Genomic DNA, 15,467 nt, shown 5'->3' with positions numbered 1-15,467 from the left:
ACTAGTCCAACTACACAACTTCGAGTCCTTCCTACACAAAAGCAGGCAACAGTAACTAAAACTACTAGCTGTATATGATGTTATGTGCCAAGAGCAGCAGGAAATAAAAGGGTACCTTCAGCACACAGTAGGGAAAGAAGTGAAGATTCCTGCTCATCAATGCTTTCCACTTAATTGTTTTACCTCCCACAGGAAAGGGGATTAACCTAGAATCTCTTCACAGCACGACACGGACATTCAACTTCTGAATTACACAACATCTGCTCACACTGCCAAGACCCCAGTGTAAGAAAGCAAAATGTTGGCAGAGCAGAAGCTCGCAGGAATGCTTACCTCTCCACGCTGTGAAAGCACCAAGATTTCAGATGACAGCTATTCAGTTGCCTGCCATTTGCCAGGTGGAATGACAGGGGAAAAAGATAACACCACACCCAATACAACACTGCAGAATATGGAAAAATCTCCAATCGGGTGATCTGATCTAATCAATTAATTGTAAGTTGCTTAGTGTAATTCTGTGTCCTGCACCATTTTTTGTGTTTAATGCCTCGTATCACAAGACAGGAGTGCAGCTTAACAGAGATGTGGTTATAACATAACCAGGCAACAAGAACAGTCGTTGTACAGAACCATCAGGTATTTTTTATCAATCTTAAATCAAAACAGGGTATCAAATACCAAATTATGACACTCAAGCAGTAACAGCCTATTTCAATCCATCTACTTCAGAAAGTTGCTCTGCCCTACAAATTAGCCTCTAATGAAACGCATTTAAGACATTATTACATTGAAGAGGGGATCTTTAATCCTCCAACTCAAGGCTTAAGTTCTTCAAGAGGTTTGTGCCCCTTGCAACATCACAGTTTACTATGTGGACATGAAACATTACTAAGCAAGGACAAAACATCAAGATTACGCAGGACATATGTACCTTTATGCCAGCACTTATTTATAGATCCTTTGGTGAATGCTTCAAAAGAAGGTAAGGATGCTTCTGAAAACAAGCAACTATAACTTGTGCCAGCACTCCAGAGCTTTAAATAATAAATATTGGGAAAACTCTAAGTGTATAGTCTTCACTGAAACAGACTGTTTCCAATCAACTCAAAACTAACAGACAAACAAAACCTGCCACTTAAGGCTCAGATTCAAAACACAACAATTTTTAATGCACATTTTCAAAGGACTTGATCTCTTCAGCACAGGACAATTCCACTTCCTTTCAGCCTATTTTATGAACAGTTGCTATATGAACCTTCATGTATTTGTATTGCTGTGTTCACACCACCCCCTAGCGATTGTTCCATTATATGTAATAGCATGACTCTTCTCTCCTTTATGTTGAACACTACAACACAGAAAGGGTTAACTGCAGATGCTACTTTCAAAACAGGTTTAGGTTGTAACTCTAAGCCTTGTGTGCATAACATTCACTCCTTATCTCTTACAATCTCCTTGGCTGTTACAAAGTTACTGTCACTTACACAAAACATACCTACAGACGCAAGAGTACAACGCACATGCTGCATATCCAAGTACACAATCCCACTTTTAAGACCCCTTAAAATCTTTGGGAAGAACATACCTATCTTTGAAGGTCTGTCTGCCAAGTAAAAAAGCCTTTTAACTTCCGCAGGACTTCAGGGTCAAAACTTAGAAGCAATTACTGAGTTTCACCATCCCCTTAGTCCAATGTTATGAGCTCATCTATGTTTAGAAGAAATTGGAATACTTATCCTTTCACTAGTGCAACTGCCTACTCATCTCAGTTTTTAACCCCAATAAAGGCAGAAGCATGAGGTATAGAAAAGTCACTGTACAGCTCTAAGTGTGATGCTGCTGCATACAGACAATGGCAACTCCAAGAGTTCAAGACTCAGTCCTAAGGTACTAGAAGAGGCATTAAGTGCTACCAGATCTTGTATGGAAGTTACTGTACTAAGAAAACAGTCCTCCTTCCAATCACTTGAACTATAGCCTTGTTGGTTCTCCCCCTAAGACACTAAAAATGTTTTACTTGTGTTACTAAATGTTGCCTTAGTACAAAGGCACTACAACTTACTGGATTGTAATAGAAGTTAGCATCTTCATCAGAACTGCCCAGCTTGTTTCAGTCCTATTTAAAGCATAAAACTTGTATTTTGCTTGCCACTCAAAACACCTGTACCAGAAAGTCCATGCTTCTAGCACGTAGCATGCCTCATGCAGCCACTAATTATATCTTAAATGACTCCTTTACCACCAGTAGATGAGAAATGAGGTGTACGGCAGTTTGCAGGCCAGAGGCAGACTCCAGAGCCTCTCCTGACCACCCGGGAACAAGAGTCATGCCTGACTCTTCATTACCAAAAATCTTAATGGTGGAAGTATGCAGCTTTGAATATCTCTGTCTACTTGTTCTTCCTTCAGCTATTTTCCACAAGTCAATACATTAGAATATAGGCAGTCAAACAAGGACATCTTAAAAGGACTTTGCAAACCACAGTTGAAACACTAGATCACAAAAGCATACCTACCTCCATGAACTAACGCTGCCTGCTTGGAACTAGGTTATACTACTACCTGTAGAAAGCTCTCATTCTCTTCAAATTGACACTCAAAACAAGAGTTGTTTAATTATGAAAAGATTTTAATACAGTGCAAACAGTGCACCAGTCTTGAACCTGTCAAACTTAACAAATGGGAGTTTTCAAATCAAAACTAATGGGCAAACCAGCATTTTACTGACACAGTTTATTTGATGTTAAAGCCAGATGAGCAGCTTCTTCCCATAATAATTCTTTCTATACTTCTTCATAGAATAACAAAGTCTGTAAAAGAAAAGATAAATCAGTGCCAAACAATTAAAACACCTTTTAAACATAACTTTATAGAGCCTGAAAATCTGGTTCTCAACAAATTAGGTGAACAATTCTGCCTTAGAAAAATGTAAAGTTTGAAACTTCACAGTACTTCCACGGGAACAAATGAAAGCATAGATGACATCACTTCTGTCAAAAAGCTCAACAAGCAACAATCATTTTGCTACCTTTCTGTTTAAGACATTATGTTCACTAGATCAGCTCCCAGTTGGACTGTTTAAGTTGCTTTAAAATGAGTCCTTCAGACCATTTGTAATAGAACAAGAGTTCATCTATAACAGTTAATGCCTCCAGCACATCCAACTGACTCACTTTCTACAGCAAAGATAAAGTACAGTCTAGTATTTGTCTAAAATAATTATCAAGGGTTTAAGGAATCTACCTGAAATAAGAATCTGTAAGAAAACAAATTTGTCCTCAAAATAGAAATCATATCACTTAAATATATTTAAGATAGTAAAAAACAGGGTGTACTATCCCCTTGTTAGCATATGTACAGAAGGAAAACACGAGCCTTGTTTCAAGTAACACTAAATAATCAATTGTTTTAGCAACAGCAAACGTGAACTGTGTGATTTACTGTTTCAGTCTTCATACTAATCAAGTATTTGACACAAGTGGAAGTCACAAACTAATCAACTTACCAATAATTGTAAATATTTAAGTCTCTTAGTCTTAAACTCCTGCACCAGATTCTGTATGAGCACAAGTACTGTGGTCTTAACATAAGTCGATTTTAGACCTATGTCATCATAATGACTACAGACTACTGAACATCTGCTCTTACAAAAGCATTCTGAAGTCATACCTGTCATCCATTTTCCATCTGAAGTATGTTCATTCACTGAAAATGAAAAAGCATTAATTAGTAAGAGCACAGTTTTATCAAAATTCTATTACTGAAGAAGATAGAGCTTTGAGGCTTTTTGCTGACACTTAAAATATGGTTTTTTTGAATCATCACAATGAAATGTGACAGTAAAACTTAAAAGTTTTGACTACTGTAGAGGATGAAGACTCAGACTTCACACATTTCCTCAAACTCAAGATGAGACCTAACAAGAGCTGTTCAGACTTTAACTAATACTCAGAATGCAAATGCATGTTCTATTATACCTATAGGCTGCAATGGTTTTAAGTGCCCATTCATCCACACTACAGTTGTGACTTTATTAAAAGGTGGGGTGGAGGAATTTGCCTTTCACTGTATAAAGGTCACTGCTCTGAATACAGACACTCGGTGAGGGGCACCCTCATCTTCTTGTTCCAAATCACTATGCAAGCTCAGCCAACTACAGAGCTACAGAAAGTATTAAATAACACAAACTACCTAAAAAAAAAAGAAATCCTTCACCTGAAGCTGTGGAGGAAAACAGAACAGGAGCTCTGAAGCAGCTCTGAGGGAGCTCTGATAAAGACGGTGAACCATGCCACAACATCAAGTTTAAACATGTATCTTTTGAGACAAAACTTTAAAACAAGCGTATTCCACAAGCTTTCCACAGAACCCTTCTCATGCAAGTTTTCCAAAACGCAAATGAATTAAGCTTAATGCTGAAGACATGACTAACAAACCGACTGAATAAATACATCTAACCCATGCGTACTTATCAACTAGAAAATCATCTTAAAAGACATTTAAAAACCTTTAACCCTTAACACAGTTCACCTCCTACTGAGGCTGCATGCCACTTGGAGAAGCACCTGATGCAGAAGTCACAGCTGCTGTACAATGACCTCAGCACAGGATCCCAGTCTTGATTTCTTAAGTGTTTATATGCTTTAAAGAGAATTTCTAGGAACTGCACAGGTTTAGTCATTCAAGTGACAGTCATTTAACCCTTCTGCATTAACACTCAATTACAGGTACTTTCAATTGCAAAAAGTCTTGAAGGCAACAAGTTCATCCATACTACTGCTATCAGTGCAACACAAAACAACTCCCTTGACGTTCACAAGAGGGTGTATGAGAGTGTCACTGCTATACCAAACACTATTTTGTGCTACTATACTGTATACAACTGTAGGACTCCATCACTAAAACAGCATTAAAGCATGAAGAAAAAAGGCTCCAAGTCTTTATCTAGTGGAGTAGTTCTCTCATCTAGTGGTTTGAAGCAACACTGGTTCGTTTCCATCCAAGGTTAACAAGAATTACAGTTATGCATTAAGTAAATCATGTCATCCCATGGATATTTCTAATTACACTGTAATTCACTTCTTAACACGGAACTATGCAGGCCAGTAGTTAAGTACAATTTAATGCTGACACCTGTCTTTTCCAACCATCATCCCAAATGTACAGACCTGTGATGTGACTTAGTTTCAATAAAGATGCATGACTGCTTTCACACAAAGGTTTAGTGACACATGCAACTGCACTGTACTGAATCAGAACCTGGGCCGCTCTGAACCAATGCCTCAAGCACTCAGATTGATTTCTTCTTACTGGGAATTCCTTTTCTTAATATTGTTTCACTAGTTTCAAACAATCTCATTTGCTATCAGCCAAATTTTACTTTTAAGTGGCACAGAATAATGTTAATTATGTTGTAATCTGAGCCCTCAAGAGAACAGAAGCAAGTTTAAAGACTACATGCGTGCATGCAAGGCAGTACAGTGCTTCCATTGAACAATGGACATGTGTTTCAGTGATGGATAATTCAGTCACCACATCCATGCTCATTTCCAGTACCTGCTAGATACTTCATTTCTGATGGAGAGTTCCAAGAAAGTAGGAAAAAAAGCAAAAGTGAAGATTACTGAAGTTCAACACATCAAAACATTTTAGCAGCTACAGAACTAAGCACCCAAACCCTTTGCCCTCTCTCCCCTTGTTGAAACTTGAAGACACCCACTTCACTGCATAGCTTACCCAGTATTCTTCAGAGACAAAGAGCTGCTATGGAAGATGTCTCTGCACATCAGATATTCCTCAGTTTTGATGTTTAAAGATAAAGGAACTCTGCCTCCCTCCAGGCTGCCAAGCCATGGCACAGGAAGCTCCCACCAGAATAAAACTCTACTATCTTAAGAATCAGTCACTTACACCCAAGATAAAGCAGGCATTCTACCTTATTTCTATTTTTGCACTCTGCCCTCGCTACTTTGAAACCACACCCCCTTAACAAAATTTCCTTTATAAATAACACCATAAAAAACAATAACTTGGTGCACTTGACATTAGACATTTAGTTGTCTGAGTAACAAGTGTTAAGGTAATCTAATCTGCATACTGCGAGACTGAGTTATGCAATTAGAGCAATTCTGTTAAGACTTATGGAAGTTTAAATTGAGGTCAAGGGACACAAAGGAAATCATTTAAGAAGCATTGTTTCACATCATAACAGTAAAGCTTGCAGCAGTGAGGAGCAAAACTAAGCTACTGAGCTGATAAGCAGCTATACAAGACCACACAGATTACCTTCTGTTATCCAGTAGAACAGGTGAAAGAAATGGAAGAAAAACAATGTTATTCTGATGTAAAATCTCTATTCCACATTTCAAAGGCAACATGCTCACTCTAGCTTACAGATATTCTCAACCTACCTTCTTGCCAGCACCAACGTTTGCCTTGGCTGTGCCCCTGACTTTCTTCATCCTGTTCTTACGCTCCTTTCGCTGCTTCCTAGAAGTCTTCTTCTTTTCATACAAGCCATGCTATTGAAAAACAGTTACAAGGTACATTTAACATTGTTTCACTGATAGTAACATCTGACACGAATTTTCACTGTTTCTGGACTCTTCAAATATTACTTAGACTTTAAATATTAGCCCAAGTGTGAGACATTCACTAATAAACAACTCAACACAGAATGTAAGCATATACATAGACATCAGTCCCATCTCTCATGTTTCTTCAAGACCTTTAATAGTAGTTCGTTATCCACTACTGCTAAAACTTACTGGTAACATCAGTTTTGCTCTCCCGACTCCCCAGTAAAACACAACAAAAAAAAAAAAAAACCACCATCTTACTCTACTTCAAAATGCAGATGCTAACTTAAGGTATTTTAACACCCCTAAATACACCAAGAGGTTTTTCACAAAGTTTTATCTTCACATATGTAAATCACAAACAACTCAACACTTCAAATACACCCTAAGTGTTCTCAAGTTACAATTACAACCTACCCTGGCAAGCCTGTGCTTTGGTTCATTTTTCTTTGCATAGTCCAAGGAATCATAGATCATGCCAAAACCTGTTGTCTTGCCACCACCGAAGTGAGTTCTGAAGCCAAAGACGAAAATTACATCAGGTGTTGTCTTGTACATTTTGGCCAGCTTTTCCCTGATTTCTGTTTTGGGGACTGTGGCCTTCCCAGGATGAAGAACATCAATCACCTAAGAAGGAATTGTTACACACTGTATAAAAGCAAGAAAAAGTCAACACCTAGTACAACAGCCAAGTGCGGCACTCCAACCACAAACTAAACTCTTGAATTACACCACCTCAGCAGCAGAAATGGTTGTTAATGCAGAAGTGTTCATAACAGGTTCCTGCTTCAAAAAACAAACAGTTCTCTCCCACACCATCAATATTTACCTTCAGCACACATCAAAACATTTAAGTTTTTAAGTTCTGCAATAAGAGCTCAGAAGTTTTTAAGGGCCCTTTACTTATAGTGGCTAAAGAACATGCACAGGGGAACAAACAACCAAATATTAAAGGCAATTTCTGTATTGTTTTACCATTTGCTTGCGCTGAAGCAGTCTGTTTGTCATGAACTTCCTAGTTCTGATGGTCACTGTGTCGTTCTGTGGGATAAGACACAAAGAAATAAGAGAAAACAGTAATTACAAAGAGAATTCAAACTTTATAAATACATAAATAATCATCTAATCGTTTAGCTTGGAAAGGACCTAAGCCTTAGGTTCCAAGCCCCTGCCATGGGCAGGGACACCTCCCACTGGATCAGGTTGCTCCAAGCCCCAGCCAACCTGGCCTTGAACATCTCAAAAAATGGGGCACCCACAACTTCCCTGGGCAGCCCGTGCCAGTGTTCCTACCCTCATCATGAAGAATTTCTTCCTAATGTCTAACCTAAACCTTCCAAATTAAAGACATTCTCTCTTGTCCCGTAACTTCGTGCCCTTGTAAAAAGTCTCTCGCCAGCTTTCTTGCAGCCCCTTTCAGTACTGCAAACTGCTCTAAGGTTTCCCTGGAGCCTTCTCTTCTCCAGGCTGAAGAAGACCAACTGTTTCAGCCTGTCCCTGTGCAGGAAGTGCTCTAGCTCTTGCATTATCTTCACTGCCTCCTCTTGACTCGCTCTAACAGATCCACATCCTTCCAGTGCTGAAGACTCCAGAACTGGACACAAGACTCCAGGTAACGTCTCAGGAGAATAAAATTGAGAAAAAGAATCCCCTCCCTCGCCCTGCTGGCCATGCTGTTTTGTATACAGCCCAGGACACCACTTTTTGGGCTGCGAGTGCACATTGCCGACCCAGCTCACCACATCTCTGGAAATGTTCAAGGCCAGGTTGGATGAGACTTTAAACAACCCAATCCAGTAGGAAATGCCACTGCCATGGGAACTAGATAAGCTTCAGGGTCCCACCGAACCCAACCTCTCTGTGACTCTATGGAATAAGCCACATTACCCAGGCATGCAGCACTCCAGGGTACTCTTATGGGCCCGCAGGGCCACACAGCGAGCGCGGCGCGCCCAGGCTGCCGCATACCCATCTCCGCGGCGCGAGCACAACCCCACGCTCGTCCCCCGCCATATCCCTGCAACCACACCACGGGCAGCCCACTGTGCCGGGGCGCGGCAGCCCGGGGCGCGGCGGGGTCAGGATGGCAGCAGGAGGGCACGGATTGCCTGCACCAAGGCCTTCACTCACCATTGCTGCGGCGGCGGCGGCAAATAAGGAAAAGAAAGGGGGTTGGACCCGCAGCCAATCATAAGCGGCGCGGGGGCCTCGGCGGGGGCGGGGCCACACGAGGGGCGGGGCCACGAATAGGATGTCCAATCCAGTGCCGGGCGGAGGCACTTGCGGGGCTGTCTAATCCAGTGCCGGGATGGGGGCTCACTCAGGGCGCCGGACAACGCTCTGAGGTGTCCACTCAAGCGTAGGGGGCGTGACCAAGCGCAGGGCTGCCCGCGCCAGTGCCGGGCGCGCAGGGACGCCCGGGGTGGCCACTTGGTGCCTGCCGGGCAGGGTGTGGGATCACGGGCGGCAGCGCGCGTGCTGCGTTGTGTTCTCCCGCCCCGCACAGCTCCTGGTGAGGAAGCGACAGGCAGAGCTGTAGAGCGACCCTGCGGAAAAGAGGGGCGAGAGGCGACGCGGGAGGAACCCGCTGTGACCCAGCAAGGGGCGCTGCAGGCGGAGGGCACCCAGGAAGATCCAGCTGGGCCGGCCCGCAAGGGGCGCTGTAGGCGAGGGAGCCGGCCGGGTCCGCCAAGGGGTGTTGCTGCCGGAAGTGCCGGGGCGCCGCCGGGTCCTAGCGCCGCCGCCACCGCGTGCAGACACCCGGGGTCGCTGCCGGGTCTTGGCACCGCCGCCGCCGCGATGGTGAAGGAGCAGTTTAGGGAGACGGATGTGGCCAAGAAAATGTGAGTGGGGGGAGGAGAAGGCTCGGCTGGAGTGCTGGGGGGCAGTGGCTGTCCTATGGGAGTGCAGGGGGTGCTGGGCTGCAGTGGGGGATGCGGTGCGGGGAGCAATGAGGAGAAACTGGGGGTGGGATGGGTGCCAGGAAGGGTGAGGGAGGATGCGTGGGGTGCAGTGGGTTTGGGGGGCAGCAGAGGGGCCGAATCTCCTCCCTCGCCCTGTTCCCTGCTGGTCCCACTGCCGTTGATGCAGCCTGGGATATGGTTGGCGTTCTGGGCGGCAGCTGCATGTTGCCAACTCATGTTGAGCTTATCCACCAGCAACCGGAGTCTTTCTCTTCACGGCTGCTCTAGATCTGTTCTGTATCATCATTTTTAAATACACGTGTATGTGCATGCTGTTAGTTATCACTATTTCTGTATGGCCTGGAGGGGCTGGAGAGCTTGGCAGAGAGGAACCTAATGAAGTTTAACAAGAGCAGGTGCAGAGCCCTGTGCCTTGGAACAACCCTTGCACCAGTACAGATTAGGTCAACCTGCTGGAAAGCATCTCTGCAGACCTGGGGTTCCTGGTGGACACCAAGCCAACCAAGAGCCAGCGATGTCCACTCCTGGCCAAGGCAGCCAACAGTATCCTGGGGTACATCAAGAAGAGTGTGGCCAGCAGGGTGAGGGGAGTTCTCCTCCCCCTGTACTCTGTCCTAGTGAGGCCCCATCTGGAGTCCTGTGTCCAGTGCTGGGTTTCCCACCTCAAGATAGACAAGAAACTACTGGAAATTGTCCAGGGGAGCCTGTGGAGGTTATAAGGCGACTGGAGCATTTCTTACAAGGAGAGTCTGAGAGATCTGGACCCATTTAGCCCAGAGAAAAGACAGAGAGAGGACCTTATTAATGCTGATAAAGATCTAAAGGGTGGATGCGGCTCAAGAGATTGAGGCCAGTGACCGGACAAGGTGTAACAGGTACAAACTGGAACACAGGAACATGAGGAAATATTTTACTGTGAGTGTGACAAAGCACTGGAACAGGCTGCCCAGAGAGGTTTTGGAGTCTCCTTCTGGAGAGGTTCAAAATTCACCTGTACGCGTTCCTGTGCAACCTGCTTGAGGTGACCCTGCTTTAGCAGGTGGGTTGGACTGGGTGATCTCCAGTGCTGTGATTCCGTGATATAAGTGTGCATACACACACACACGTGAAATTTCCATTCCAGAAGCCACATCTGTTTTGGCATGAAATCTCCAGAGCAGATGCGCCAGCAAGCTCACATTCAAGTGGTCAGCAAAAACCTGTACAGTCAGGACAACCATCACTCTCCGCTGCAGTATGGAGTGCTCGACCATCGCATGGTGAGGGACATTTAATTTTCAGGCCCTTTTTGTTGAATTATTTGGAGTGGTTAGAATTAAGTTGGGATAGCTGAAATTTACTGTTCACCCAAGTCTGTGCCGACATGCTTCTACTTGAATTGCATAGGTTGACTGCAGTAGCAGCTACTTTCTTCATCCTTTTGGATGGTTCTGAAAACATTCTTTTGAGGCATAAAGTAAGTTCATTGTTGTTATTTGGAGATCCAGAGACATCCATGCTTTATTGTAGATTATTTGCAAGCACTGTATGAGTTTGTCACTGGTATCAGCAGGACCTGCATGTGAATGCCATTTTAGTCAGGATGGCTGATTAGCTTAAGAATTCTTGTATTTTCTATGTAGTCAGTTGATTGCAGCTTATATTTTTTCCTCTCTTTGTTTTCGTCTTCCTAAAGGGAACCAGTGAAAAAGACCGTCCCTGTGAAACCTGTGGAAAAAATCTGGCTGATTGCTTAGGACACTATGGGTATATTGACTTAGAACTGCCCTGTTTTCACGTTGGATACTTCAAGGCTGTGATAGGCATCTTACAGGTAAATATGATTATGATTTATCATCATTTTCTAGTCTTGAAAAAGGAAATTACCGGAAAAGCTGGTGCTTGAAAGGGTAATTGAGAAGACCAAAATGAGGATGTATTATAAATTTTATCTTTATACATCTTATGTTTTGTAAAAGAAATATATTTAAATACATTTCATAGTGATGGAAATATATCCATTTCCGATTATCTCAGACTGATTATTTTCCTGTAGTAGTTTGAATTAGATCTATGCAGTGTAACTTGCCTTTTAGGACATGGCAGTACATCAAAGCTCGGTTTGCTTTATATGGATTTTTAAGAACCTGCGGAGCTTAGATAAGGGTTTCCCCCCTTTGACTATATTTCTTTTCTGTATAGTTTTGTGTATTACAGCATATTAATTGGTCTTCCAAACAAGACCATTCTACTTCATTCAAGAAACTGCTCTCTGATGAAGAACTTAAGTTACAGTAGGAACTGTTACTGTTTTGCATGCGTCTGTTAAACAACTTTATCTGATTTTGCATTTAAGATGATCTGCAAAACCTGTTGTCGTATCATGCTGTCCGTGGAGGAAAAAAAACAGTTTTTGGATTACCTGAGGCGACCCGGCCTTACATATCTTCAGAAGAGAGGGCTGAAAAAGAAAGTGTCTGAGAAGTGCCGAAAGAAAAACACTTGTCCATACTGTGGTGCCTTTAATGGTGAGTGTTGGCATTTCCGGTTAGTGGTAGTTGTCTGCTCTGATAGGCATCAAAATCGTGAATATCTTTGTTAGTTCCACATCTAATGGGTATTCTTGCTGGCCTTTAGTGAGAATCGGGTAATTGCATTCTTAATGCCAAATACATACTTGCTTACATCTCATTTATGTGGGTAGAGACATTGTCCTAGTTGCTTGTTTTGTTTTGTGTAATATCTGTTTGTGGCACTAATCAATATTTGGTACTTGAATAATGGCAAAAAAGTTCTTGTTCAACGTGTTTTTTAAAGTATTGGGAGCTTTTGTCAGTGATCAATACTTCAACATAGAAGCATTTGTAGACTTTAATTTGGATTTAATTTAACTTTTCATCATTATGTGAAATTATCATTATTAATTTTGAATGTATTTGTTGTACTCTAGGTAGATAGGTTCTGCAGTTCAGCAGTGTTTGGGCTGTGATGATCCTGGGCTACATAGCAGTTTGTCTTCAGGGCAGAACCTCGTGATAAGATTTCACATTTGGCTTCAAAATACAAGTTTTTCTTCATTTGCTCTGATCAAATGATAATGCTGGTGAAGGACTTGCAGTGTTGCAGATTCATAGTGGGTGGTTAATTAGTAACATAAAATGTTACACTTTTAAAATTATGGTTTATTTGGTGTAATGATCAACAGCCTGAATAAATGGAGAGAACAAATGCTGCTTCATTCTAAGTGCCACATAAATGGGACAGAAACAACAGGCATTTGCTAAATTAACTGGTAGGTCAACATAAGTCAGTACAGATAATTGAGTTTGGAGAGCACTTGTACTTATCTTAAAACTTGTGTAAGTTTGTACATAAAACTTGTGTAAGTTGTACATAAAACTTGTGTAAGTTTTATGAATGTTACCTGCGGGACATGAAAATAGTTAGGTTCTTCTGGCAATTCACTTCCAAAATTACTTTAGACGATAGTGGAATGATGTATAAATGGCACGTCTTAGTCCTGGTTTTAGTATGGTGACTTCTACTTTAAACAAGATCTCTGCTTTGCTTGAGAGGCAGCTGAATTAAAGTATGGGCTAACCCACCTGGTCTCAGCTCCAGAAGCTGCATAGTAATCTAGGCACACCAATCTAGCCAGACTGTGTTTTGTGAATTAAAGAAACTCATTAATAAAGCTGGTGATGGTTTATTTTATCCTTGTATTCACAGAAGGTTTAATTAGGTTTGGAACTCTAACTTAACCATTTTAAGTTTGGGGGTATTTTTGTTTGGTGGTTTTTGTTGCTGTTTAATAAAAAAACAACCCATATTCTTTTGCTTGCAGGAACCGTGAAGAAGTGTGGTTTGTTGAAAATAATACATGAAAAGTACAAGACCAATAAGAAAGTAGTAGATCCAATCGTATCTACTTTTCTCCAGTCCTTTGAAACTGCCATAGAATATAACAAAGAAGTAGAACCTTTACTGGGAAGAGCTCAGGTAAATTTCATTATGACTTAAATTCACTGCTTGTTTTTGTGCTTGAAATAAAACTCCTCAAAGGTTTTCAGTGTAGCAGCTTAGTCTGATCCAAGATTTTCATGTACTGCAAGACACTTGAAGAATGTATTTTTTGCAGTAATGTTAACTCTGCAAGTTAGCAGTTTAGGTTGTGGGTACGTTCTAACAGATAGTTTTCTGTCCATAAAGAAGGGGGATACTTTTGGTGCGTGAAACTTGTATAAGCCAGAAAAAAGAGATGAAAGGCCCACAAATCCTCTGCATGTACATGTAGATTTACTGTAACTCTGAGATTATTACAGCATACAATTTTATTCTTCTTCGGAAGAACTCAGTGTTGAGAAAGAGACAGGGTAGCTGAGGGGCATTTTATCAGGAATTGCAGGGATAGGATGAGCGGGAATGGTTCTAAGCTGAAAGAAGGGAGATTTGGATGAGCTGTTAGGAAGAAATGTTTTCCTGTGAGAGTAGGGACGCACTGGCACAAGTTGCCCAGAGAAGTTGTGGCTGCTCCATCCCTGGACATGTTGCAGGCCACATTGGATGGGGCTTTGAGTAACCTCAGCCAGTGGAAGGTGACCTTGCCCATGGCAGGGGTTTTGGAACTAGATGGGCTTTAAGGTCCGTTCCAACTCAAACCATTCTATGATTCTATGAATATTTTGCTTCATTCAGCTTTGCATTGTGTGCAGTTTCGTTTCATTCTGCTTTTGAAAGCTGGAAAGATCCTGGTGTACGTATTTAGACAGCAAAAGTAACAAGTATCTGGAGTTCACTATACTGTAGCTGTGCTAAGAGGAGAGAAAGAAGACTGGAAAGTACAGTAATTTATGTGACTTCCACTTAACAAAATAAAAACTATGTACTGTAAATTTGTTGTGGGAGATTCATTGAGCTGCTTTGACAAGTACTTATGAAATATCCCGTTAACTGTTTAAAAAAGAGAGTAATGTAAATAATAATAATGTAAATAAGTAAATGCTGATGTACAGGGAAAAAAAGAAAGGAAAAAAATACAAAGTTAGTATCTGAGATGCTAAAAGCATTGATTCGGAATAAAATGTAGCTTTGTTTGCATTAATAGCTCTTACTTATGTGACTTTTAAAAATATTTTTATTTCTTAACAATGAGTAAATGAGGGGAGGAGGGAAGCATGGAAACTGTTACGTGATGGCTTGTTCTCCCCTTTCTCACATGGATTTTGTAGGAAAACTTGAATCCTTTAGTAGTGTTGAACCTCTTTAAAAGAATCCCAGCAGAAGACATCCCTCTGCTGCTAATGAACCCAGAAGCAGGCAAACCTTCAGATTTGATCCTCACACGAGTCTTGGTGCCTCCATTGTGTATCCGACCCTCTGTTGTCAGTGACTTGAAGTCCGGCACCAATGAAGATGATCTGACTATGAAGCTCACTGAGATAATTTTCCTTAATGATGTAATCAAAAAGGTGAGTCATCCTTCAGGCTCTCAGAGACTGTTGCCTTTGAAGAGATTTGGTTGGAATTGAATATAGCACGTGGTTTTAGTTGTCTTACTGCATACTTAGCAAGCATGCTTTGCCTTTTGGGATTTTATTGTTTCAAATGGAGCTAGGTGCTTGCAGTAAGGACCTGCTGAAGATCTGCTGGTAGATAATGGGAAATGGGTTTTCATTTGAGTTCTGGTCTGTAAACTTGTTTTATGTATTTGTTTGTTTGTTTTAGTTTTCCCCTCCCATGACTGTGACACTTTGTGCCTGGTCACTTACAATGAAAACATTATATCTGTTGAGTTATTGTTTTTCCCATGTAGACCTTCCTCTTCTCTTACTACCTCTTTGTCCTTTCTTTATTTCACCATCTGTTCTGAAGAGCTCAATTTTCATTTAGCATGGTGCAAATTGATACTAGATGTAAATTTGGCAGTTTATCAGTTGTTTAGAACTGCAGTTCTATCAGACTGGTACTTTCCAGGCGTTTCAAAACT

At 41.7% G+C, this 15,467-nt stretch overlaps 2 protein-coding genes across 7 annotated transcripts in view; one reads left to right on the top strand and one right to left on the bottom strand.

Annotated features, from left to right (window-relative positions):
• Positions 1-2,647: 2,647 nt before the first annotated feature.
• On the bottom strand, positions 2,648-8,795 carry RPS24 (ribosomal protein S24). Of its 3 annotated transcripts, XM_054071223.1 has the most exons (7): positions 8,709-8,795; positions 7,554-7,619; positions 6,996-7,205; positions 6,411-6,521; positions 5,557-5,574; positions 3,670-3,705; positions 2,648-2,810 (listed from the first exon to the last, which is right to left on the bottom strand). In XM_054071223.1, exons 1-5 carry the CDS (start codon positions 8,709-8,711, stop codon positions 5,569-5,571), a joined length of 396 nt encoding a protein of 131 aa, XP_053927198.1. In that variant the 5' UTR covers positions 8,712-8,795; the 3' UTR covers positions 2,648-2,810; positions 3,670-3,705; positions 5,557-5,568. The 3 variants fall into 3 exon arrangements, with proteins under 3 accessions (XP_053927198.1, XP_053927199.1, XP_053927197.1); XM_054071224.1 differs by lacking the exon at positions 5,557-5,574 and having other exon boundaries at positions 2,651-2,810; XM_054071222.1 differs by lacking the exons at positions 2,648-2,810; positions 3,670-3,705; positions 5,557-5,574 and adding an exon at positions 5,641-6,288.
• Positions 8,796-8,916: 121 nt separating this feature from the next.
• Positions 8,917-15,467, top strand: part of POLR3A (RNA polymerase III subunit A) — a 36,462-nt gene continuing 29,911 nt past the window's right edge. For 3 of the 4 annotated variants that reach the window (XM_054071221.1, XM_054071219.1, XM_054071218.1), the window contains exons 1-6: positions 8,917-9,421; positions 10,626-10,761; positions 11,178-11,315; positions 11,838-12,009; positions 13,326-13,480; positions 14,710-14,949. In XM_054071221.1, coding sequence (XP_053927196.1) covers positions 9,378-9,421; positions 10,626-10,761; positions 11,178-11,315; positions 11,838-12,009; positions 13,326-13,480; positions 14,710-14,949 — 885 coding nt within the window. In that variant the 5' untranslated portion in view covers positions 8,917-9,377. Of the gene's footprint in view, positions 9,422-9,670; positions 10,542-10,625; positions 10,762-11,177; positions 11,316-11,837; positions 12,010-13,325; positions 13,481-14,709; positions 14,950-15,467 lie in introns of those variants that run through there. The other variant, XM_054071220.1, reaches the window with a different exon arrangement.

Source organism: Cuculus canorus, chromosome 7 (assembly GCF_017976375.1).
Source record: "Cuculus canorus isolate bCucCan1 chromosome 7, bCucCan1.pri, whole genome shotgun sequence".
NCBI classification, from domain to species: domain Eukaryota; kingdom Metazoa; phylum Chordata; class Aves; order Cuculiformes; family Cuculidae; genus Cuculus; species Cuculus canorus.
The sequence above is the reverse complement of the archived record's forward strand: the minus strand, read 5'-3'. Positions and strand labels throughout refer to the sequence as shown.